Source organism: Grampus griseus (assembly GCF_964374135.1).
Source record: "Grampus griseus genome assembly, chromosome: X".
NCBI lineage: Eukaryota > Metazoa > Chordata > Mammalia > Artiodactyla > Delphinidae > Grampus > Grampus griseus.
Genome location: NC_138999.1, coordinates 41199038 through 41225933, shown reverse-complemented (window position 1 = coordinate 41225933; position 26896 = coordinate 41199038). Strand labels below are relative to the sequence as shown.

At 41.1% G+C, this 26896-nt stretch overlaps 1 protein-coding gene across 3 annotated transcripts; it reads right to left on the bottom strand.

Moving 5' to 3' along the window:
- Positions 1-4731: 4731 nt before the first annotated feature.
- Positions 4732-25672, bottom strand: RGN (regucalcin). Of its 3 annotated transcripts, none has more exons than XM_082681903.1 (7): positions 25436-25672; positions 23435-23615; positions 21182-21364; positions 7984-8199; positions 6342-6473; positions 5826-5980; positions 4732-5143 (listed from the first exon to the last, which is right to left on the bottom strand). In XM_082681903.1, the coding sequence occupies exons 2-7, from the start codon at positions 23601-23603 to the stop codon at positions 5093-5095; spliced, it is 906 nt and encodes a 301-aa protein (XP_082538029.1). In that variant the 5' UTR covers positions 23604-23615; positions 25436-25672; the 3' UTR covers positions 4732-5092. The 3 variants fall into 3 exon arrangements, with proteins under 3 accessions (XP_082538029.1, XP_082538031.1, XP_082538030.1); XM_082681905.1 differs by lacking the exon at positions 25436-25672 and adding an exon at positions 24724-24835; XM_082681904.1 differs by lacking the exon at positions 25436-25672 and adding an exon at positions 23845-23923.
- Between the last annotated feature and the right edge of the window lie 1224 nt (positions 25673-26896).

Sequence of the window (26896 nt, the reverse complement as noted above, 5' to 3'; positions counted from 1 at the left end):
TAATAGACTATTCTCCTCTTGAGTTCTTTAAAACATGCTTGGGAGTTCCCTGGTGGTCTAGTGGTTAGGATTCCAGGCTTTTACTGCTGTGGCCTGGGTGCAATCCCTGATCACGGAACTGTGACTCCTCAAGCCATGCAGCATGGCCAAAAACAAACAAACAAACAAAAAGAATAAAACATGCTTGACGGTTGAAAGCAAAAAATTTAACATTGATGAATTTTCAGTGTATATAGATACAGTATACAATACACTTATACATGAAGGAGGAAGTGTAAAGGGACCTATATGGTGGTAAGGTTTATACATTCCAGTTAAAGTGATCCTAAATAGACTATGAAGAATTAACTATGTATTTTATAATCCCCAAAATAGTCATAAAAATTAACGCAAATAGATATAGTCAAAATCACGATAGGTACAAGAATAAGTTCAAATAACCCAAAAGAAGGCAGGGAAGGGCAAACAGAAGAACAATAAACAGGAAAAAGAGAGAGAGCGAGAGCAAATAATAAAATGGCAGACTAAATGCAAACATACCAGAAATTATACCAAGTGTAAATGGTTTAAACACATCAATTAAAATATGAGATTTTCAGAAGATTAAAAAAATGACCCAGCTTACACCTGAAACTGACACAATATTGTAAATCAACTATACCTCAATTTAAAAAATGACCCAACTATATATGCTATCTAGAAGAAACTCACTTCAAATATAATGATATAGGTAGTACTTGAAAAGTAAAAGGTTGGAAAAAGATATACCATGCAAACATGAACTAAAAGAAACGGACAAAGTAGACTTTATTTATTTATTTATTTTTGGCCATGCCATGGGGCATGCAGGATCTTAATTCCCTGACCAGGGATCGAACCCATGCTCCCTGCATTGGGAGCACGGAGTCCTAACCACTGGACCGCCAGGGAAGTCCCTGACAAAGTAGACTTTAGAGCAAAGAAAATTACCAGAGATAAAGAGAGACCCTACATATTGAAGAAGAGTCAGTTTACCAAGAAAACAAACAGTTCTAAAGGTATATGTACCTAACAACAGAGTTCCAAAGTACACAAACCAAAAACTGTCAGAACTGAACAGAGAAATAAACAAATCCAAAATTATAGTTGGAGATTTCAACACTCCTTTCTCATTAATAGAACTAGAAAACAGAAGCTTAAGAAGGATATAAAACTGAATAACACCTGGGGGCTTCCCTGGTGGTCCAGTGGTTGGGAATTCGCCTTCCAATGTGGCTTCGATCCCTGGTCAGGGAACTAAGATCCCACATGCCGAGGGGCAATTAAAACCCACACACCGCAACTAGAGAGAAGCCTGTGTACCACACCTACTGAGCTCATATGCTCTAGAGCCCATGCACCACAACTAGAGAAGCCCATGTGCCACAACTAGAGAGAAGTCCACAACGAAGAGCCCGCATGCTGCAACGAAGACCCAGTGCAGCCAAAAGAATAATAAAAATAAAATAAAATAAAATAAAAAAATTTTTAAAAATCGAACAACACCATCAACTGAATCTGACATCTGTAGAACACTCCACTCATAACAGCAGAATACACATTTTTCTCAAGTGCACATAGAACACTTAGCAAGATAGACTATAACCTGGGTCATAAATCAAACTTTAATAAATTTCAAAGACTTGAAATTATAGAAAATATGCTCTCTGACCATAATGGAATTAAACCTGAAGTCAATGCCAAAAAGATAACAGTAAACTCTCCAATCATTTGGAAATTAAACAACACACTCAAAAAGTCTCCAAGGAAATTAGAAAATATTTTGAACTTAACAAAGATGGAAATACAACATATCAGTCTTTGTGGGCTGCAGAAAAAGAAGTGCTGAGAGGAAAACTTATAGCATTAAATGCTTATTTTAGAAAAGAAGAAATGTCTCAAATTCATAATCTAAGATTCCAATTTAAGAAGCTAGAGAAAGAACAACATAAATCAAAATAAAGTAGAAGGAAGAAAATAATGAAGATAGGAGGATAAATCAGTGAAATAAAAAATCAGTTCTTTTAAAAGATCAATACACTGATAAACCTCTGGCAAGACTGACAAAGAATAGAGAAGACACAAATAGCCAGTACCAGGGAGAAAGGGGGATGTTACTACAAACCTCATAGACATTATTAAAAAAAATAAGGAAATACTATGAACAACTCTAAGCACATAAATTTGACAATTTACACGAAAATGAATAGTTCCTTGAAAGCCAGAAACTACCAAACCTCACCAAGATTAAATAGATAACACGAGTAGTCCTATAATTATTAGGGAAAGTTTAAAAAACCTTCTGAAAAAGAAATCTCCAGGTCCAAATGGCTTCACTGGTGAATTTCGCTAAATGTTTAAAGAATAAATAACCATAAATAGACACTATCTTTTCCAGAGAATAGAAGAGGAGGGACTACTTTCTAACTCATTTTCTGAGGCCAGTCTTACCCTGATATCAACACCAGGCAAAGACACTAGAAATATAGAAAACTAGAGACCAATATCCGTGATGAACATAGATGTAAAAATCCTCAACAAAATTTTAGAAGGTTGAATCCAGTAATATATAAAAAGAATAATATGCCACCACCCAGGGCGGGGTTTATCCCAAGGATGCAAAAATCTATCATATTAATGTCTAAAGAAGAAAAACCATATGATCGCTATCAACAAATGCAGAAAAAAATTGATAAAATACATCCAGAATACTACTACTGGGCTTCCCTGGTGGCGCAGTGGTTAAGAATCCACCTACCAATGCAGGGGACATGGGTTCGAGCCCTGGTCCAGGAAGATCCCACATGCCGCGGAGCAACTAAGCCCACGCGCCACAACTACTAAGCCTGCGCTCTAGATCCCACGAGCCACAACTACTGAGCCCACGCACCACAACTACTGAAGCCCACACGCCTAGAGACTGTGCTGCACAACAAGAGAAGCCACCACAGTGAGAAGCCCGTGCACCACAATGAAGAGTAGCCCCTGCTCGCCGCAACTAGAGGAAGCCTGTGTGCAGCAAGGAAGACCCAGCGCAGCCAAAAGTAAATAAAAAATAAATAAATAAAATAAAATAAAAAACCAAAATACTACTACTAATAAAAACTCTCAGCAAACTAGACTAGAGGAGAACTTACTCAACCTAAGAAAGGGCATCTACAAAAAATTCTGCAGCTAACATCATATTTACTGAAGAAAGACTGCATGCTTTTCTCCTAAGATTGGGAACAAGGCAATGATATCCACTCTTACTATTCCTATTCAACGTAATGCCGGCAGTTTTAGTCAGTGCAATAAGGTAAGAAAAAGAAATTAAAATATACATATTGGAAAGGACAAAATAAAACTGTCTACTCACAGAAGACATGATTATATATCCAAAGAATCCCAGAGAAGTTATAGAGATACTCTTAGAACTAATAAGTGAGTTTAGCAAAGTCATTAGATACAAATTCAAGCTACAAACACCAATCATACTTCCATAAATGAGCAATGAACAACTGGAAACAAAAAATTTAAATAATAATAACACAATAGCTCCAGAAAATGAAATACTTGGATATAAACCTAACAAAACATGTACAAGATCTGTATGCTTGGGACTTCCCTGGCGGTCCAGTGGATAAGACTCCACTTTTCCACTGCAGGGAGCGGGGGTTTGATCCCTGGTCGGGGAACTAAGATCCCACATGCTGCATGTACGGCCAAAAACAAAAACAGAACAAAACAAATATCTGTATGCTGAAAACTACAAAATGCTGATGAAAGAAGTCAAAGAAGACAAATAATTGGAAAGACATGCCATGTTCATGGGTTGGAAGATTCAAAATCGTAAAGATGCCAATTCTCTCCAAATTGTTCTACAGATTTAAAGTGATTCCAATGAAAATTGCCCCTGGATTTTTTTGTAGATATAGTCAAGCTGATTCTAAAATTTATATGGAAGGCCAAAGGAACTAAAAGATCTAAAACAATTTTGATAAAACAAAGTTGGAGAAATCACAGTACCCAATTTTAAGGCTAATTTATAGTGACAGAAATCAGATCAGTGGTTTCCTGGGGATGGGGGCAGGCATACAGAAGGACCAAAGGGAAGGATTACAAAGGGACACAGGGAAAATCTTGGGGTAGTGGATAGATTCATTATCTTACTTGAGGTGGTGGTTTCATTAATGTGTATATATATATATGTCAAACTTATCAAATTGTACACTTTAAATATGTGTAGGTCAATTATAACTCAATAAGGCTATTTTTGTTTTGTTTTTGTTTTGTTTTGTTTTTTGTTTTGCAGTACGCAGGCCTCTCACTGTTGTGGCCTCTCCCATTGTGGAGCACAGGCTCCGGACGCGCAGGCCCAGCGGCCATGGCTCACGGGCGCAGCCGCTCCGCGGCATGTAGGATCTTCCCAGGCCGGGGCACGAACCCGTGTCCCCAGCATCGGTAGGCGGACTCTCAACCACTGTGCCACCAGGGAAGCCCCAATAAGGCTATTTTTAAAGTATTCTTTCCAAAGTGATACATTACATCTACTAGGTGGCAGTCGGAACCATAGATTTTGCCAAAATGTTTGATTCTTATCCTCCAGCAATATTTTAATTTGTAAAATAACATACAGGAAAAGTAATATGAAGGTAGGTCGGCACTGCAGCATATTTTATAAGATTATGATGAAAATAAAAAGGAACATAATCATAGCAAGTCATTACCAGACTACTATTTATTAATGTTTTAAAGCTTTAGGTATAGTAAGTATCGAATGCAGAGTAAAGAACAAATATGGTTCCTTCCCCCTTCCCCGATTCCACCAGCAATTTGCAAAGAATCAAGAGGCTGGTTGACGGTTGAACACCTCTATATTTCTATAGCACTTTTGCAGAAGGCCTTATAGTATGTTATCAAAACCACCTGTCACCCCTTGTTAAAAATGCTCTATGTTTTAAAAATTGTAATTAAAAATTTAATCCTATTAATATCATTGCTTCATTTTTTTTTGTAACTAGACTGAAATTTCAGCACCAGAATTTTCTAGTTGTCTTCTAAGTCTCTTCCACTATGAAGGAAGGCCTGTCACTCATCCTGCATAGGGATAGGGAGGAATTCCTTTGACCCCCAGGCCAGTTATCTGTTAAAAAAAGAAAAGAGAGAAACTCTGATACAAGGTAATTCACAAGTATTCTCCAAAAACATTTTTATGATCCACAATAATATATTTAGCCACCTATTATCCTTGTTTTGTTTCCTATAATAAAAAGGAACTATTTGATTAGGTATTTATGGTCCAACCCAATTATTCACATACATAATAATTCAACTAGCAACCATTTACAACTAGGATTGAAAACTGAATTTATTTCTATCTTCTTCCCATCTGTTAAGAAAGGGGTTTGCGCCAGATGATTTCTACATTTCTTTTCAGCTCAAGAGATCTATAACTCTTATCAGTGTTTATTTCACTGCCAAAAAAAGTTAAGAACCTGAAAATATTCTTGCAACATCAAAACAATCAACTAATCTTATAAATGTGTTTCAAACACTGGTTTTCCAAGCCTATTCTACTGATTTATAGAATTTCAAACACCACTGAAGCGAAAAAAATATTTTAAAGCACTGTACAAAGTGGGCTAAACACATTGTCCTGGACTTCAGGTCTAGAAAATCTCAATAAAATGTTTTTAAGTCTAGCATGATGAGCTTAAATGCCAAATACAATTGTATTTGGGAAGTATGAAAAAGCACCAATCATTCAGTTACTTAACCGAAGATCTCCCACCTCACCCTCAAAATAAAAGATATAGCCAGATCACCTTGAAAATTCCACCAGCTTCAGGTTGCTGCAGTAGACCCTCGGGGTCCATCCCATCCCGGGCACTGGTCACATACATTTCAGAGTAATCCTTCCCTCCGAAGCAGCATGAGGTTGTTTTAACAACAGGCAACTTCACAGTTCGGAGTCTTTTCCCTAGGTCACCAAATATTTCATTTAAGTCTAGCTCTAGCAAATTTCCACCCGCACAACTTTTCGGGACCCCTTGTGGAGCAATAGGAAAGTTCAAAGAAGATTTGGAGGTCAGACTTCGCCCAGGTATTTCACCTACCTTCCCCGACAATTTCTTCTGGGCAAAAAAGATTTACCTCTACAGGAAAAAGAGTTCTGACTATAACATTTTGGGCTATATCTTTGGCCTTTATTTCCGAAATCATCCAATTGAGACCTTTGAATATATCTCTATATAACTTTATTAGTAATGAAATTTCTCTGGCCCCTAGCGTGTGGTGTTTTCTAGACATGGCGGGGTTTTTCCATTCTGCTGTGGGCCTACCTGTCTCAGGATCCAAACGGATCACTCTTCCTCCATTGTAACAGGCCACCCAGAGCTTCCCCTCAACATCAATACACATTCCATCAGGGATTTGTTCTTCTTTCTCCAGCTTGTAAACACTTCTGCGGTTGGCTATGGTTAAAAAAACAAACAAACAGACAAACCAACCACACACACACCCCCCAAAACCACAGGCCACTCAATACTGAGCATCAAACAATGAGCAATCAAGTTGATTATAAATACTGATCGCTTCTGCTTATCCAGTGTCTGGCAAATGGGTACCACAGGTGGGATGATTCAGGAGGATTCCTAACTCTAAAAATGTCTAAAAACATGAGTGGGCACCCCTCAACAAAGGATTTGTACTGTAGGATTTGGGGTGGATTCACTCCCTTTAGTTTGGGTACAGACACAGCTACCTAAGCTTTCAGAGGAGGAGAGAAAAAAGAAAGCAGAATTCTTAATAAAATAACAAAAGATATTTTTGAGGGACCTGAACTGAAGCCCTGCATGCCCCCCTCAGACACACTTCAGTCTGTGGTTAGACCTTTGCTGTTTTACTTCCAAAAATGCCTACTTTGGGGAATTCCCTGGTGGTACAGTGGTTAGGACTCCACACTCTCACAGCCAAGGGCCCAGGTTTGAGCTGCCAACAGTTCACGCACAAAAACTAACAAGGTATATGAGTTCTGTTTCTGCCCAACTAAATGCTCCAAAATCACCTTATCTAAATATTAGAAGAGCTTGTTTCTGAAAAGAGGGGTATTCTGAAACCAACTGGCCAGCCTTAAAGGGAATCATAATATACAAAAAACAAGCATCAAAATCCAGAGGAACATTACACTACAAAATCCGGGTCATTACAGTAATCAGATTGAGGTATAAGGGGAAAAATGTTAAAACCATGTGTAAGTAAAGTGGGTAAAAACAGTCATGAAAAAGAGCACTACATATTTCAAAGCAAAACATCTGTGCTGGAATATTTAGCCTCTGATTAAATCTACATGAGACTCATGATTTTTTTCAAGTCATTTTTATGATTGGTTTTGCTCTTGTGGTCTGGCACCTTTCATGAAAGTTTCAAGCACTCCTTTTTAAATTCTTTCCAATAATTCCTTCCCTCCCAGTTTCCAACTATGGCTCATTTATATCCGTTGGTGGAGTTGAACAATCTGCAACTACTTTTTTTACTTTTCCATTTTGAAAGGTTGTTAATTTGTCTTTAAGTACTTGCCTATAGTTAACTAAAGTACAAATAAGAAATATCAACCCCAAACTCTAATTTTCTGTTCTTTTTTCCCATTCTGTTGTATACTATTTGCCTTTAAGCACCAGCTGGTAGAACAGGATCCGTTTTACAGTGAGCCTCTTTCTAGTGATGGTTGCAAGAAAAAGGATTAAGGATCTAGCCATATTATGCAAACTGTGGCCATATTTAGTTGTGCTGAGAGCCATGGCTTGACTGGCAGCAGAGTCAAGTCTGTGTAATCATTACAATATTGGAATCATAACATTAGGCAGTTCTTTGTTTGAAAAGTAAGGACCTTTTCAAATGGGTTAAGGGCGAGGCAGCCTGCTAGTCATATGCATATGAAAAAAATACCAGCAATATTAAGAAAAATAATGAAAAAGTACATACAGATCTTCCCTGTTTGCAGGTCATAGTCAAAAGCATCCACCGAGTAGGACAGGCTATCGATGTAATAGAAGATTTTGTGGTCCAGAGACCAATCCAAACCATTGGAGATGTCCACCTGGTCAAAGTACTTTTCCACATGGTGGTCAGGAAAGAGGGAGTACAGGGACCCTTGGTGCCGCTCCAGAACTGCTGGAGCTGTTTCCTCAGCCATGGTACCTACAAAACCCAAAGAGTATGGAGCTCAGCTGCACAGCATCCCGCGCATGCACTGCACCATCTTCTCTCACCAGGACTCCTTCCCTGTGATGAAATCAAGGAAATTATTATACAATCCCAATCTGGGTCCTATGGGTTTTTTTTTTTTTAATGACAACTACCTTGCTTATAACGCAAATTAAAACTACCTTGAGAGGTTCTGGTTCCAGACATCTGCACCAACCTCATTTTCTCGCACTGAGCACAACTCTAAGACCTGGACAAAATGCATGGCATAGCTATTTGACAACTCTGCAATGTGAATTATCAGGCGGCTCAGAGAAGAACACAGAATTTGAAGTATCACCTAATTGGTGGCGAGTTCTTGAGCTCTCCATTTTATCCTCTAGTATGTCCTGGCCTGAACTCAACCCAGCTTGAAACTTGGAAGTGAGCACCATGGTGCAGGCAGAAAGAGGTCCGGGAGAAACCTCTAGATCTGGCGCAAGGAGCAGAAAACACTCCTACGGCTCAGAGAGAGAGTGGAAGAAACCCCCTGCTTATTTTCTCCTCCTTTTTCTCCATTTTCTCATGCACCAGCCCCCAGGCAATTCTGCAGTGAGGGTAGCCAAGGCAGAGAGAGGTCAGCAACAGGAAACTACAGGAATCAAAACTCTGAGGGAAGGCGACATTCCTCTGCATTTAGTGAAGCTGCAGGGACAAAAGGGCAGATCAAACACCGTTGCTTTCATGTTCTCTCTCTCTCCCCTCCTGCCACTTGGCCCTGGAGGCAGAACAGTCATAGAAGTGGGTGGTTTCTGACTGGAGGAATGAAAAGGAGCTACAGGAAGCTGGAAAGTACTAGAAGAGGGATGATGCTCAGGAATGCAACCCCATAAAGTTGTTTGTGATCTGCTGGGCTCATCTGTTTGTACATGCATGGATCTGATTCTAATTAGCATGCTAAAGATTTGGAGAATGGAGCTAATGGATAGAACTCCTTCTAGGTCTCAGACTGACCACTGAGTGGTGCACCTAATGGCACCTAATAGAAAGTAGGAACTTGTGGAAAGTGGAACTTGTGATCTGAACCTAAACATACAGATTGCTTACTGAAACGAATATATCAACATTCTCCATAGGATTTAAACAAGACCCAGCATCTCATAAGGTAATAGTCAAAATGTCCAGGATACAATCCAAAGTTACTTGGCAACACAAAGAAGCATGAAAATCTCAAGTCGTATAGGAAAACGAATCAAGAGGCAGACAGTGAGATGGCACAGATGTTGGAATTACTTGACAAAGACTAAAGCAATTCTTATAAAAATGCTCAAAAGAACGATCTGCAAAGTCTTAAAACAAAACTCAAAATAGCAGCAAAGGAGGAGAAATATAAAGAATCCCCAAGTGAAAATTTTAGAACTGAAAAATGAAATTAATGAAATAAAAAACCCACTGGATGGACTCAATAGCAGAATAGAGATGACAGAGGAATGAGTCAGTGTATCTGATGCTAGATCAAGAAATTATCCAATCTGAACAACAGAGAGAAAAAAAGACTGAAAAAAAATAGAATGTTAGGGACCTGTGGGACAACAACAAAAGAGCTAACATATGTGTCACTAGATTCCTAGAGAAGAGGACAAAGAATACAGGGCCAAAAAATATTTGAAGAAGTAATGGCTCAAAACTCTCCAAGTTTGGTGAAAAGCATAAGACTATATATTTGAGAAGCTGAGCAAACCCCAAACAGGATAAGCCCAAAGAAACCTATACCCAGACACATCATAATCAAATTTCTAAAAACTTAAGTTAAATAGGGACTTCCCTGGCAGTCCAGTGGTTGGGACTCCATGCTTCCATTGCAGGGGGCATGGGTTTGATCCCTGGTCAGGGAACTAGGATGCCACATGCCATGTGGCATGGCAAAAAAAAAAAGAACAAACAAAAACCCAAAAAAACAAACAACCAAACTTAAGTTAAATAGAAATCCTCAAGATTAATGAAAGAAAAATGACATACATACAACATATAGGAGAATAATGATTTCAATGACTGTTGATTTTTCATGAGAAACTGTGGAGGTCAGAAGAAAGTGATACATTTTTAATTTGTTGAAAGAAAAATAATGTGTCAACCTAGAATTTTATATCAAGTGAAAATATCCTTAAAGAATGAAGGTGAAATAAAGACATTCTCCTGTGAAGTAAAACTAAGAGAATTTATAGCCAGCAGACTTGTTCTAAAAGAATTGCTAAAGGAAATTCTTCAGACAGAAGGGAAATACCAAAAGAAACAACAGGAATGAAGAAAGAGCAATAGAAATAGCACGTATATGAGTAAATATAATAGACTATTCTTCCTTTTAGTTCCTTAAAATATTTCTGATGATCGAAAGCAAAAATTACATTTTCTGATGGGATTTTAAATCTATGTATATAAAGACAACTATGACATAAATGCGTGATTGTCAATTGAAGTGGTAAAATATTGGTTCTAGACAGACTGTGAAAAGTTAACTATACATTTGTAATCCATTCAGGAGCCCTTAAAAAACTATACAGAGAGATATAGTGAAAAATCACAATAAGTAAATTAAAATTGAATTCTAAAAAATATTCAAATAACCTAAAAGAAGGCAGGAAAGGGGAAACAGAGTAACAAAAAATACAGAGGGAAAGAAGAGAAAACAAATAATAAAATGGTGGATCTAACTCAAAGCATATCAATAATTACATTAAATGTAAATAATCTAAACACATCAATTAAGATAATGTCAGAATAAACTTTTTGAAAATAGAACTATATGCTGTCTATAAGAAACTCACTTCAAATATAAGAGACATAGGTAGCTTAAAAGTAAAAGGATGGGAAAAGACCTATCCTATGCAAATATTAATTTAAAAAAACTGTAGAGGCTATGTTAGTATCAGACAAGATATACTTAGAGCAAAGAAAACTACCAGGGATAAATAGGAGTAACTACATATTGTGAAAATAGTCACTTCACTAAGGAGACATAATAATCCTAGATGTGCATGTGCTTAACAACAGACCTTCAAAATACACAAGGCAAAAGTCAGAACTGAAAGGAGAAACACACAAATCCATAATTCCGGTTGGAGATGTCAGCATCCCTTTCTCCGTAATAGACTCAAGTAGATAGAAAATCAGCAAAGAAATAGAAGAACTGAATACCATTAACCAAACTGGACTTAAGTGACATTTATAGAGAACACTCCATTCAACAACAGCAGAATACACATTCTTCTCATGTGCCCATGGAATATGCACTTAGACTTGAGTGTGATCTCAGAGGATAGAGCAGAATTTAACATAATGAAGAAATCGGAAAGCTCATTTACTATAACATGCTCTATCTGAAAGAAGAGTGAGTTAGAGGAAAATGGACTGAAACTGGGAAGCCTGAACAGCAAGCCAGACCTCCCTCCTTGTTTTTTTGCTATAGGGCAGTTGGGCTTGTTTCCATTATTTCTGTTCCACCCCCACCCACCCCCTTCCCCCACTATCTGCCTCACAGAAGGAGATGCCTGGAACATGAATGTGGATCCCCCACTGCTTAGAAAGGGCTCTTCCTTAGTGGGAAAGAAACTGGAGCCCTGGTTTATCATTATCTAGTAGTGAGCCCAGACAGGTGAGACCTTGGGTGTTGGGACACCTTCAGGGTACTACCCACCACTAAGAGACCCCCATCCAGACTATCAGATGACCCCACCCTTTTCTGGGCCAGGGACAGCTCTCAACACCTGCTGAAATCTATAAACTCTCTCTAGAAAAATTTTCTCAGGTGCTTCTGACAGATGCACATGACCAGTATGTATGCACACTGATGCCTACAATTTTAAGGGGTCTCCAGAGGGCAAAGGTTAAGAACTGGGGACTCCAGGCTAAGAACTCAGGCCTCTGAGGGCATTTTAATTTTGTCTCACCAAGTGCCACAGAGCTGTAAACTTCTAGCCATAAGGGAGAGAGAAAATCAACTTCAACAGGAGGTAGAGTATCCAATCATATTTCTTCATCCTGCAGAAATTACTGGCAGAAGGGCTTCCAATGGATTCTCATCTTTAATCTTTCAACCTGTCCTGGACTAGATCTGTGCTTGTGTAAAGTCCAGGAAGATGGGAAACAATCCACACCACCTGCTCAGATCTTACTTACCTTCCATGTTGAAAGTGAATGGAGGAACTTCCCTGGAGGTCCAGTGGCTAAGACTCCGTGCTCCCAATGCAGGGGCCCCGGTTTGATCCCTGCTCAGGGAACTAGATCCCACATGCATGCCACAACTAAGAGTCCACATGCTGCAACTGAAACATCCCGCATGCCACAACTAAAGATCCTGCATGCCGCAACAAAGACCCAGCACAGTGAAAGAAAGAAGGAGATAGAAAGAGAAAGGAAGAAAGAAAGAAAGGAAGAAAGAAAGAAAGAGAATGGAGCCAGGACAGCATGGCTGATGATGTGAGTGGAAGAGTGGGGAGGTGGAAACAGCAGGGATTTAGAATCAACTTTGGCTAACTATAGGGTTGTTAGGATGGGAGCTAAATGAGAACTAAATGTGAAATGCATTATTTAATTTCAAACTTAGAGTTAAAATTCATTTAAATCTGTATATAACTCATTCTGCAGCCATCATAATAAAGATGGCTTCAAGTGAGAATCATCAAGGAATGTAAAAGCTAAGGAAGATATTTTGATGAGGACCAGGATATTTGCTTGGACTTAAAGTATCTCCCCATGTTGTAGCCAGCCTCTAAGTTGACCCATAATGATCCCTGCCTCCCAGTATTCACACCCTTGTCTAGTCCCCTCCATAATTTTGTGACCAATAGCACATGGCAGAAGTGATGCTATGTCACTTCTGAGATTGGTTATAATAGGACTGTAGCTTCCATCTTGGGCTTTCTCTCTTTCTCTCTCTCTCTGCCTCTCATCACTGGCTCTAGGGGAGGCCATGCCCCGGGCAGTCCTATGGAGAGGCCCACACAGTAAGGAAATGAAGCCTCCTGCCAACTGCCTGCCATGTAAGTCAGGTTTGAAGCAGATCCTCCAGGCCGCTTCACAGACTCCAGCTCCCTCCAAGGCTGTAGCCCCAGCCAACAGCTTGACTGCAACTTCAGGACATAGCCTTGAACCATGCAGCCAAGCCAGACCCAGGTTCTTGACCTTCAGAAACTATGTGAGATAATATATGTTTGTTATTTTAAGCCACTAAATTTCAGGGTAATTTGTAACACAGCAATAGATCACTAACAGACCCCACAAACTGCTTATAAATTGCAATTTAAAAATAGTAGCTATGTAGTAGAGAAATCTAAGACCTCAACTGGGTGATCAAAACTGACATCACCAATGAGGGACAGATGGTATCCAGATGGGATACCCCGAGAAGGACAGAACAGCACCTATGCAGTGATTCCAGCCATGAATATATAGCATCAATCTAATCACAAGGAAACATTAGACGCAAAAACATGAGGAAAGTTCTGTTAAAAAAGAGGGGAGTTGGGCGAGATTGTAGTCTTCAAAAATGGCAATGTCGAGACGCTGGCAGAGCTCACGTCAAGGAGTACTTCCCAGAACTTCTGCTGCCAGTGTCCTTGTCCCCATGGTGAGCCACAGCCACCCCCGCCTCTGCAGGAGAACCTCCAACACTAGCAGATACACCAGAAATACATCTACACGTGGAACAACTCCTACAGAACACCTACTGAACGCTGGCAGAAGACCTCAGACCTCCCAAAAGGCAAGTAACTCCCCACGTACCTGGGTAGGGCAAAAGAAAAAAGATAAAAACAGAGACAAAACGATAGGGACGGGACCTGCACCAGTGGGAGGGAGCTGTGAAGGAGGAAAGGTTTTCACACACTAGGAAGCCCCCTCACGGGCCGAGACTGCGGGTGGCGGAGCGGAAAGCTTTGGAGCTGGAGGAGAGCGCAGCAACAGGGGTGCAGAGGGCAAAGCGGGGAGATTCCCGCACAGAGGATCGGTGCCAACCGGCACTCACCAGCCCGAGAGGCTTGTCCGCTCACCCGCCTGAGTGGGCGGGGCTGGGAGCTGAGGCTCCGGCTTCGGTCAGAGCGCAGGGAGCGGACTGGGGTTGGCGGAGTGAACACAGCCTGCAGGGGACTAGTGCACCACAGCTAGCCGGGAGGGAGTCCAGGGAAAAATCTGGAGCTGCCGAAAAGGCAAGAGACTTTTTCTTCCCTCTTTGTTTCCTGGTGCGCGAGGAGAGGGGATTAAGAACGCTGCTTAAAGGAGCTCCAGAGACGAGCGTGAGCCGCGGCTAAAAGCACGGACCCCAGAGACGGGCATGAGACGCCAAGGCTGCTGCTGCCGCCAGCAAGAAGCCTGTGTGTGAGCACAGGTCACTATCCACACCCCCCTTCTGGGGAGCCTGTGCAGCCCGCCACTGCCGGGGTCCTAGGATCCAGGAACAACTTCCTCAGGAGAACGCATGGCGCGCCTCTGGCGGGTGCAACGTCACGCTGGCCTCATGCTGGCCTCTGCCGCCGCAGGCCCGCCCCGCACTCCGTGACCCTCCCTCCCCCCGGCCTGAGTGAGCCAGAGCCCCCAAATCAGCGGCTCCTTTACCCACATCCTGTCTGAGCGAAGAACAGACGCCCTCCGGTGACCTACACGCAGAGGCGGGGCCAAATCCAAAGCTGAGCCCCTGGGAGCTGTGAGAACAAAGAAGAGAAAGGGGAATCTCTCCCAGCAGCCTCAGAAGCAGCGGATTAAAGCTCCACAATCAACTTGATGTACCCTGCATCTGTGGAATACCTGAATAGACAACGAATCATCCCAAATTAAGGAGGTGGACTTTGAGAGCAAGACTTATAATATTTTCCCCTTTTCCTCTTTTTGTGAGTGTGTATGTGTATACTTCTGTGTGAGATTTTGTCTGTATAGCTTTGCTTCCACCATTTGTCCCAGGGTTCTATCTGTCCGTTTTTTTCTTAATAATTATTTTTTATTTTAATAACTTTATTATATTTTATCTTACTTTATTTTACTTTATCTTCCTTCTTTCTTTCTTTTTTCCTTCCTTCCCTCCTTCCTTGCTCCCTCCCTCCCTCCCTCCTTTCTTTCTTTCTTTCTACTTCTACTAATTCTTTCTTTCTACTTTTTCTCCCTTTTATTCTGAGCCGTGTGGATGAAAGGCTCTTGGTGCTCCAGCCAGGAGTCAGTGCTGTGCCTCTGAGGTGGGAGAGCCAACTTCAGGACACTGGTCCACAAGAGACCTCCCAGCTCCACATAATATTAAATGGCGAAAATCTCCCAGAGATCTCCATCTCAACACCAGCATCCAGCTTCACTCAACGACCAGCAAGCTACAGTGCTGGACACCCTATGCCAAACAAATAGCAAGACAGGAACACTAACCCACCCATTAGCAGAGAGGCTGCCTAAAATCATAATAAGTCCAGAGACACCCCAAAACACACCACCAGACGTGGACCTGCCCACCAGAAACACAAGATCCAGCCTCATCCACCAGAACACAGGCACTGGTCCCCTCCACCAGGAAGCCTACACAACACACTGAACTAACCTTAGTCACTGGGGACAGACACCAAAAACAACGGGAACTACGAACCTGCAGCCTGCAAAAAGGAGACCCCAAACACACTAAGATAAGCAAAATGAGAACACAGAAAAACACACAGCACATGAAGGAGCAAGATAAAAACCCACCAGACCTAACAAATGAAGAGGAAATAGGCAGTCTACCTGAAAAAGAATTCAGAATAATGATAGTAAAGATGATCCAAAATCTTGGAAATACAACAGACAAAATGCAAGAAACATTTAACAAGGAACTAGAAGAACTAAAGATGAAACAAACAACGATGAACAACACAATAAATGAAATGGAAAATACTCTAGATGGGATCAACAGCAGAATAACTGAGGCAGAAGAACGGATAATTGACCTGGAAGATAAAATAGTGGAAATAACTACTGCAGAGCAAAATAAAGAAAAAAGAATGAAAACAAATGAGGACAGTCTCAGAGACCTCTGGGACAACATTAAACACACCAACATTCGAATTATAGGGGTTCCAGAAGAAGAAGAGAAAAAGAAAGGGACTGAGAAAATATTTGAAGAGATTATAGTTGAAAATTTCCCTAATATGGGAAAGGAAATAGTTAATCAAATCCAGGAAGCACAGAGAGTCCCATACAGGATAAATCCAAGGAGAAATACTCCAAGACACATATTAATCAAACTGTCAAAAATTACATACAAAGAAAGCATATTAAAAGCAGCAAGGGAAAAACAACAAATAACACACAAGGGAATCCCCATAAGGTTAACAGCTGATCTTTCAGCAGAAACTCCGCAAGCCAGAAGGGAGTGGCAGGACATATTTAAAGTGATGAAGGACAAAAACCTGCAACCAAGATTACTCTACCCAGCAAGGATCTCATGCAGATTTGATGGAGAAATTAAAACCTTTACAGACAAGCAAAAGCTAAGAGGGTTCAGCACCACCAAACCAGCTTTAGAACAAATGCTAAAGGAACTTCTCTAGGCAAGAAACACAAGAGAAGGAAAAGACCTACAATAACGAACTCAAAACAATTTAGAAAATGGGAATAGGAACATACATATCGATAATTACCTTAAATGTAAATGCACTAAATGCTCCCACCAAAAGACACAGATTGGCTGAATGGATACAAAAACAAGACCCATATATATGCTGTCTGCAAGAGACCCACTTCAGACCTAGAGACACATACAGACTGAAAGTAAGGGGATGGAAAAAGATATTCCATGCAAATGGAAACCAAAAGAAAGCTGGAGTAGCAATTCGCATATCAGACAAAATAGACTTTAAAATAAAGACTATTAGAAGAGACAAAGAAGGACACTACATAATGATCAAGGGATCGATCCAAGAAGAAGATATAACAATTGTAAATATTTATGCACCTCAATACATAAGGCAAATACTAACAGCCATAAAAGGGGAAATCAACAGTAACACATTCATAGTAGGGGACTTTAACACCCCACTTTCACCAATGGACAGATCATCCAAAATGAAAATAAATAAGGAAACACAAGCTTTAAATGATACTTTAAACGAGATGGACTTAATTGATATTTATAGGACATTCCATCCAAAAACAACAGAATACACATTTTTCTCAAGTGCTCATGGAAGATTCTCCAGGATAGAGCATATCTTGGGTCACAAATCAAGCCTTGGTAAATTTAAGAAAATTGAAATTGTATCAAGTATGTTTTCCGACCACAACGCTATGAGACTAGATATCAATTACAGGAAAAGATCTGTAAAAAATACAAACACATGGAGGCTAAACAATACACTACTTAATAATGAAGTGATTGCTGAAGAAATCAAAGAGGAAATCAAAAAATACCTAGAAACAAATGACAATGCAGACACGACGACCCAAAACCTATGGGATGCAGCAAAAGCAGTTTTAACAGGGAAGTTTATAGCAATACAATCCTACCTTAAGAAACAGGAAACATCTTGAATAAACAACCTAACCTTGCACCTAAAGCAATTAGAGAAAGAAGAACAAAAGAACCCCAAAGTTAGCAGAAGGAAAGAAATCATAAAAATCAGATCAGAAATAAATGAAAAAGAAATGAAGGAAACGATAGCAAAGATCAATAAAAGTAAAAGTTGGTTCTTTGAGAAGATAAACAAAATTGATAAACCATTATCCAGACTCATCAAGAAAAAAAGGGAGAAGACTTAAATCAATAGAATTAGAAATGAAAAAGGAGAAGTAACAACTGACACTGCAGAAATACAAAAGATCATGAGAGATTATTACAAGTAACTCTATGCCAATAAAATGGACAACCTGGAAGAAATGGACAAATTCGTAGAAATGCACAACCTGCCAAGACTGAATCAGGAAGAAATAGAAAATATGAACAGACCAATCACAAGCAATGAAATTGAAACTGTGATTAAAAATCTTCCAACAAAAAAAAGCCCAGGACCAGATGGCTTCACAGGCGAATTCTGTCAAACATTTAGAGAAGACCTAACACCTATCCTTCTCAAACTCTTCCAAAATACAGCAGAGGGAGGAACACTCCCAAATTTATTCTACAAGGCCACCATCACCTTGATACCAAAACCAGACAAGGATGTCACAAAGAAAGAATACTACAGGCCAATATCACTGATGAACATAGATGCAAAAATTCTTAACAAAATACTAGCAAACAGAATCCAACAGCACATTGAAAGGATCATACACCATGATCAAGTGGGGTTTATTCCAGGAATGCAAGGGTTCTTCAATATACGCAAATCAATCAATGTGACAAACCATATTAACAAATTGAAGGAGGAAACCATATGATCATCTCAATAGATGCAGAGAAAGCTTTTGACAAAGTTCAACACCCATTTATGATAAAAACCCTGCAGAAAGTAGGCATAGAGGGAACTTTCCTCAACATAATAAAGGCCATATATGACAAACCCACAGCCAACATCATCCTCAATGGTGAAAACCTGAAAGCATTTCCACTAAGATCAGGAACAAGACAAGGTTGCGCACTCTCACCACTCTTATTCAACACAGTTTTGGAAGTTTTAGCCACAGCAATCAGAGAAGAAAAGGAAATAAAAGGAATCCAAATTGGAAAAGAAGAAGTAAAGCTGTCACTGTTTGCAGATGACATGATACTGTACATAGAGAATCCTAAAGATGCTACCAGAAAACTACTAGAGCTAATCAATGAATTTGGTAAAGTTGCAGGATACAAAATTAATGCACAGAAATCTCTGGCATTCGTATACACTAATGATGAAAAATCTGAAGGTGAAATCAAGAAAACACTCCCATTTACCATTGCAACAAAAAGAGTAAAATATCTAGGAACAAACCTACCTAAGGAGACAAAAGACCTATATACAGAAAATTATAAGACACTGATGAAAGAAATTAAAGGTGATACAAATAGATGGAGAGATATACCATGTTCTTGGATTGGAAGTATCAACACTGTGAAAATGACTCTACTACCCAAAGCAATCTACAGATTCAATGCAATCCCTATCAAACTACCACTGGCATTTTTCACAGAAGCAGAACAAAAAATTTCACAATTTGTATGGAAACACAAAAGACCCCAAATAGCCAAAGCAATCTTGAGAACGAAAAGCGGAGCTGAAGGAATCAGGCTCTCTAACTTCAGACTATACTACAAAGCTACAGTAATCAAGACAGTATGGTACTGGCACAAAAACAGAAAGACAGATCAATGGAACAGGATAGAAAGTCCAGAGATAAACCCAGGCACATATGGTCCCCTTATCTTTGATAAATGAGGCAGGAATGTACAGTGGAGAAATGACAGCCTCTTCAATAAGTGGTGCTGGGAAAACTGGACAGGTACATGTAAAAGTATGAGATTAGATCACTCCCTAACACCATACACAAAAATAAGCTCAAAATGGATTAAAGACCTAAATGTAAGGCCAGAAACTATCAAACTCTTAGAGGAAAACATAGGCAGAACACTCTATGACAAAAATCACAGCAAGATCCTTTCTGACCCACCTCCTAGAGAAATGGAAATAAAAATGAAACTTCAAAGCTTTTGCACAGCAAAGGAAACCATAAACAAGAACAAAAGACAGCCCTCAGAATGGGAGAAAATATTTGCAAATGAAGCAACTCACAAAGGATTAATTTCTAAAATTTACAAGCAGCTCATGCAGTTTAACAACAAGAAAACAAACAACCCAATCCAAAAATGGGCAGAAGACCTAAATAGACATTTCTCCAAAGAATATATAGAGACTGCCAACAAACACATGAAAGAATGCTCAACATCATTAATCATTAGGGAAATGCAAATCAAAACTACAATGAGATATCATCTCACACCAGTCAGAATGGCCATCATCACAAAACCTAGAAACACTAAATGCTGGAGAGGGTGTGGAGAAAAGGGAACACTCTTGCCCTGCTGGTGGGAATGTGAATTGGTTCAGCCACTATGGAGAACAGTATGGAGGTTCCTTAAAAAACTACAAATAGAACTACCATATGACCCAGCAATCCCAATACTGGGCATATATCCTGAGAAAACCATAATTCAAAAAGAGTCATGAACCAAAGTGTTCATTGCAGCTCTATTTACAATAGCCCGGAGATGGAATCAACCTAAGTGCCCATCATCAGATGAATGGATAAAGAAGATGTGGCACATATATACAATGGAATATTACTCAGCCATAAAAAGAAACGAAATTGAGCTATTTGTAATGAGGTGGATGGACCTAGAGTCTGTCATACAGAGCGAAGTAAGTCAGAAAAAGACAAATACCGTATGCTAACACTTATATATGGAATTTAAGGGAAAAAAATGCTATGAAGAACCCAGAGGTAAGACAGGAATAAAGACACAGACCTACTGGGGAACGGACTTGAGGATATGGGGAGGGGGAAGGGTGAGCTGTGACAAAGCGAGAGAGAGGCATGGACATATATACACTACCAAACATAAGGTAGATAGCTAGTGGGAAGCAGCCGCATAGCACAGGGAGATCAGCTCAGTGCTTTGTGACCGCCTGGAGGGGTGGGATAGGGAGGGTGGGAGGGAGGAAGATGCAAGAGGGAAGAGATATGGGAACATACGTATAACTGATTCACTTTGTTATAAAGCAGAAACTAACACACCATTGTAAAGCAATTATACCCCAATAAAGATGTTAAAAAAAAACTCATTTAAACTACAAAAATACAATACAAATTTTAGTCTGCTAGAGACAACAGTTGAAAGGGATATCTATGAAGTTTTTCTCATGGGATTTTTTTTTTGATACAAGTGACTTAAGTAATAATGAAAGAAGAACCCCAGACCCGTTACGAACACTTATTTTACTACTGCAGCTGTGAGGCTTTTGTAAGTCACATTCTGGTCTTCCCCAAAGCTCAGTAAGTAGGTGCTAAAGGTAAACCATACCAGCAAAGTATCTCCCAGCGGGATCCACCTTCCCGTCATTGAATCGATTGTTTTTCTTGTCTTTATCTACTGTGGCCAAGACAACTGCTGATTGATCTTCCCAGTTCAAAGCACAGAACTTTGTTCCAACTGTGGCGACATAGCCTCCTGAGTGGCGAAGGGCCACAGAGCTGACTGGGGCATCTGCAGAGGTAAAAGCAGCAGTCAGGGGGCAGCCGGTAGTCACACTGTGTCCATCACGCCACCCAGCATCTCTAAGAGGTTGCAGCTCTTTTGACAAGGGGAGTGCTCCCTCCTCTCTGTTGAACAGTGAAGGTTACATAACCCAGTATATTCGTTGATCATGAACTCCGTGTGCTGTTCCGGGCAGCATGGATGTAAAGATGAATGAAACCCAACTCCTCTGGAAGCTCCGAGTCTAGCGGGAGAAGCGGAGAAGTCAAATCACAGCAGCCACCGTACACTGGGGCAGATGCCACAGCAAGTTCAGAGGAGAGGTTCCTAAGGGGGTGATGTGTAAACCAGGGCAGTTGTCACAGAGCAAGCAATGCTCAGTTTGCCTGATCTTCAGGAAATGCAGGGACACAAACTGTGTTTAGTTCCAGCAACTGGGTTTTGTGACATCTCTCTCTCCCTCAAGTACAGGACTTGTCTTTTTTTTTTTTTTAAATTAGGACTTGTCTTGTTAAAGGTACCCTGTTTTGTATGTATTTAATTGAAAATTGTTTCTTAAACCCTTTTTGGAAGTAAGCATGATTAAAAAATAATAGAGGGACTTCCCTGGTGGCACAGTGGATAAGACTCTGCGCTCCCAATGCAGGGGCCCGGGTTCGTTCCCTGGTCAGGGAAGTAGATCCCACATGCATACCGCAACTAAGGAGCCCACGTGCTCCGACTAAGGAGCCGGCAAGCCACAACTAGGGAGCCCGCCTGCAGCAACTAAGACCCGACACAACCAAATAAATAAAAATAAATAGTAAAAAAAAAAAAAAAAGAAATGTAGATGCAATGATTTAAAAAATCACGTCTTCCTTATACTACCATATTTTGTATATTTAAATTTTAGGTTTTCTGGGTTTAACATTTTTCCACATATAAGGAAACTTTTTTTAAGTGGAGAGATTGATTACCATGGTGAGTACTCACAGGAAACAAATTGACAGACTTTATTGTGAAAACATTTCCTAAGCATCTATTCAGTGCAAGACGCTTGGTGCCCTGTGCAGAAGTTGATTGGAGCCGTGGAGGGTCCCAGGGAATGTGCAAGACACTAGTAGGAGCGTCATATCCTCATCAGGGATCCCAACCTGTGGCCTGAGGCTTCTGTTAGCTTTTAAGCTGCTGTGGACACCACAAGCCCTTCCCAGGGTTGGGGGGGGGGTTGTTTGTTTTGTTTTTGTTTTGAAGATTAGGGGTAGGACTATATCCCTAATGTGTGCATATTGGGAAAGAGAGACTAGGGAAGGTGATGGGTCCCTCCCCCAAGTCTGATCACAGTAGGTCACAGTCATTTTGCCTCGAGCCAGTCATGTCCGTGAGTGAATTAAAAGCTGTTCCCTCTCATCTAAGAAAAAAAGGTCCCCAGTTCTGGGTTGAGAGTGTCCTGAGGTCACAGGAATTCCTGGTATCTCTTTCCCAGGAACACAATAATGAAAAGAAGAAACTTCTTTATCTCTAGTCAAGCCCATATCCTTGGGCCATAAAATGTGATAAACCCCTCCATGGGAAATCACAGGGCCATTAACAGAATCATACTCCAATGCACTCGAAATTCCTTTGTGAATCCTGTTTTGAACAGTGAACAGAAAGCCCTGGTTAATGCTTTCTAAGTCCAAAAGCTCCTCTTTGCACAAAGAGGGGATATATCTGTTGTTATTATTATTATTTTGTTTTTCAAATTAAGGCCTTGGCCTGACCCAAGGTAGATAACCTTTGCTGTGCCACAAACCGGGTCTCCAACTTTCACGGCTGTTAACTGAAGGTATGATGGAAAGATCCTACCGTGACTCACCATCCAAAACATAATGGGGAATGTTGCCCGGCACCCGCAGGGGAAGAGGAAAGTATTGACCATCCAGATTTTACTCCTGGGTCAAAGTGGGGGACACAGAAAGGATGACAATCCAACAGTTTTCAAGCATATTCAGTACGCTTTAACAAGAAGGTTCCGGAGGAATGACACATTAGGTGACCGTGCCTCCCCAGGGAAGAGATGGCTGTCTGGGCAGATCCAAGCCCATCCTTCATCCTTACCCACGGTCACTTGCTGCACTTCCTTGCTGAGCGAATCCCACCGGCAAACCTTTTTTGCAGGAATATCTACGAAGAGCAGAGAGTTGGATGCCTCCTCCCAGACTGGAGACTCACCGCAGCGCCAGTTCTCCCGCAAAACACACTCAATCTTAGCGGAAGACATTGTCATGGGAGAGATTTACTGAAGACAACAGAGATAAAGTGAAATGTCATCGCATGGAGCAAATTCAGCAAAACACCTAAGACGCTGGTAAGATCCCAATACAGATTGAGTTTTTAAAATCAGAACTGGAAAGGCTGGACACACTTTCCCCAGATCAGAACAAAATACGCAATGTGGCAGGAGGAGACAGATAAAAATGAAGAAAGAGCTGATAGGCCATAACACAAGACGTCTTCAATCAACTTACCGGTGCTTTTTTTTTTTTCAAGGTTTCTCTTAAAAAGAGAGAGAGAAAAAGCAACACTCCAACATCCACACCTTGGCGCTAGTAACCCCCAGAGAGAGCTGGCTGCTTCTACAAGGCAAGGCTGCCTTTATGCCAGCACCCAAGCCCCCAAGGCGGGTCAGGGGGTGGGAAACTACCTCATTGGTGGCCCTCTGGGCATCCTTCTCCTGCTGTCCTTCCCATCCGTTGCATGGTGTTGATTTCCTTCTCTAACGGCCCAAAGGCCAATCTTCCTGCTCTGCACTTTTCTGAACTGCATTTTTCGAAATGCAGTTCATCAGTGATAATACACTAAAGTAGAAATAACATCCATATTCTTTTTTTTAATTTAAGTATAGTTGATTTACAATGTTGTGTTAATTACTGCTGTACAGCAAAGTGATTCAGTTTATATATATATATATATAGTCTTTTTTTAAAATTTTCTTTTCCATTATGGTTTATCATAGGATGTTGAATATAGTTCCCTGTGCTATACAGTAGGACCTTGTTGTTTATCCATCCTATATATAAAAGCTTACATCTGCTAATCCCAACCTCCCACTCCATCCCTCCCCCAGCCCCCTCTCCCTTGGCAACCACCAGTCTGTTCTCTATAACATCCATTTTCAAATTCAGACAATGGAAAGGGGGGAGAAAAGGACATTGTTGGGGCACCACTGTAGGAAATGACAGCCCCTCAGCTATTTCTTGCTGCCTAGGAAGGCACCATGCCAGTTTGGCAAGGAGTCTTGAACTCCATAGGCAGGAACATTCTATGCTGGGACTTTAGGCCAGAGGCTGTGACCAGCGAACAGGTAGAAGAAAAAGAAAAATAATCAGAAAAGAAAAAATCCTTACTTAAGAAACCCACGTGGGAGAGGAAAGACAGACAACTTTCAAGAGCATTCTCTCTTTCCCAGACTGTGTCCTGATGGTGATCAAAACTGCCTGCATCTTCACCTTTCTCCTTGACAATTATCTGATTTGAAGTCACTGGTCCCACACATGGATGGGCAAATTAATGGTAGGGGAAAATAATCTTTGGTTTAATATTACCTTCGATAAATCGCTTTTTTTTTTTTTTTTTTTTTTTTAAGAAACACAGCTCAAATCGTCCTCAAATGCTGCCTGCCAGCGCTGTAGCATTTGCAGTCCTCACTGGCTGTTAAAAATTGGCAGAGGTTCTAAAGGCCTTCCTGCTGTCAATCTGAGATAAGGCCCAAGATCAGACGCAGGACTTTTGCAATCGCAACTTTTAACCCCACGCTCCGTGGTGCAAGCCGGGGGGAGGGGGTGTCTGGCAAATGTCCCTTTTCTGCTCGGGCCACCTGTGCGGGCGCGGGCCCGGTACCGGCTGGCGGCGCAGCCGCGGCCTAGGGTGCCGCGGGGAAGCTGAAGGTTGTGCCCGCCTCCTCCCCAGCCCCGGCCGGCCGAGTGGGGCGCGGGTCCCCGGGTGGCAGAGGGGGTCGGTCTCCTTTCAGCCGCGCGGGTTTGGGGGTGGGGCTGGCTGTCGCCAGATGTCCCCTCTCCAGGGAGGGGGCGGGGAGGCCGGCCTGAGCAGGACACTCACCAGCCTGATGACTTGCAGGTGGCTCAGAGGTCAGGTGGCAGAGCAGGGCCCGCGGTGGAGAGTCACCCGGCCGGAGCTGTGGGTGGGAACCGATTCCCTCCAGGCCTTCCCTCCTCCTCGGCAGGAAGAATCCAGCAAAGCCCGCTGGGGCAGGGAGGTGGGATAGAGGCTTGGAGTCCAGTGAACCTAAGCTTTGGAGTTTGGACGGATAGCTAAACGTAATCTCTGACTTAACCAAAAAATGTTATCCAAATGCCTCACCGAGAGATTGGGTCGAGGGTCCGGTTAAACACAAACAGGTTCTAAAGGAAAGCTCAAACAGTTAAACAAATCCTATTTTCCTAGTGGAGAAGAGTCAGCTGGAGGCCAACTATTGCAAAACGTTTTTGGTGGGGCAAGAGGAGAGGCTTTATTTGATGCTTAGTGAAATAAGTCAGACAGAGAAAGAGAAATCCTGTGTAATATCACTTATAGATGGAATCTAAAAAATACAACAAACTAATGAATATAACACAAAGAAGCAGACTCACAGACACAGAGAACAAACTAGTGGTTACCAGTGGGGAGAGGGAAGGGGGGAGGGGCAAGGTAGAGGTAGGGGAGTAAGAGGCACAAACTACTATGTATAAAATAAATAAGATACAAGGAAATATTGTACAGCACAGGGACTATAGCCAATATTTTATAATAACTATAAGTGGAATATAAACTTTAAAAATTGTGAATCACTATGCTGTACATCTGAAACGTACATCAACTATACCTCAATAAAAAAAAAAATCCTGTGGAATAAATATTCCTAAACTGCACTCAGTTTCACATTCTCCATTGAGAGCCTAAATGCATTCCTGGCTCTGCCACCTGACCATCCATACTTTCTCTAAATAACCCACAAGTTTAAAACATTAAAAAATAAAATTAAGGGAGGGAGGCAAACAGAATGGTGGCTGCTTCTGAGGGATGCGAGTCAGGTATTAACTGCGAAGGGGAGTTGAGGGAATTTTCTGGGGTGATGGAGCTGTTCTGTAACCTGATGGAGGCATGAGTTGCACAGGTGTATGTACTGTCAAAAACCATCCAGTGCCACGCTTGAGATTTTTGCATTTTATTGTATGTGTTGAATCCAAGGTCAGTGTTACCTCATTATTTATATCTCTCAATCAAGTGTCCCATTCTTTGCCATCTGCACTATCAAATCGCACTCAAATCACAATCATTGTGGCATTCTAATTTCCTTTAATTCACTAAGGAGGAAGAACCAGAAATCAATACCTAAAGGCACAGGCAGGAGATGGCTGGAGCAATCTCAGTTCAGTTTACGGTCAGTACTTAGAATAACTGGTGTTTATGGCCTCAATTATTTCGCCTTCACACCGGGAGGTACTCAAGACAACTACTCTCCCATGTCCCCATTTACGTGTGGGAAGGAAGTCTACAAAGTGAGGAACCTCCGAAAGCCAC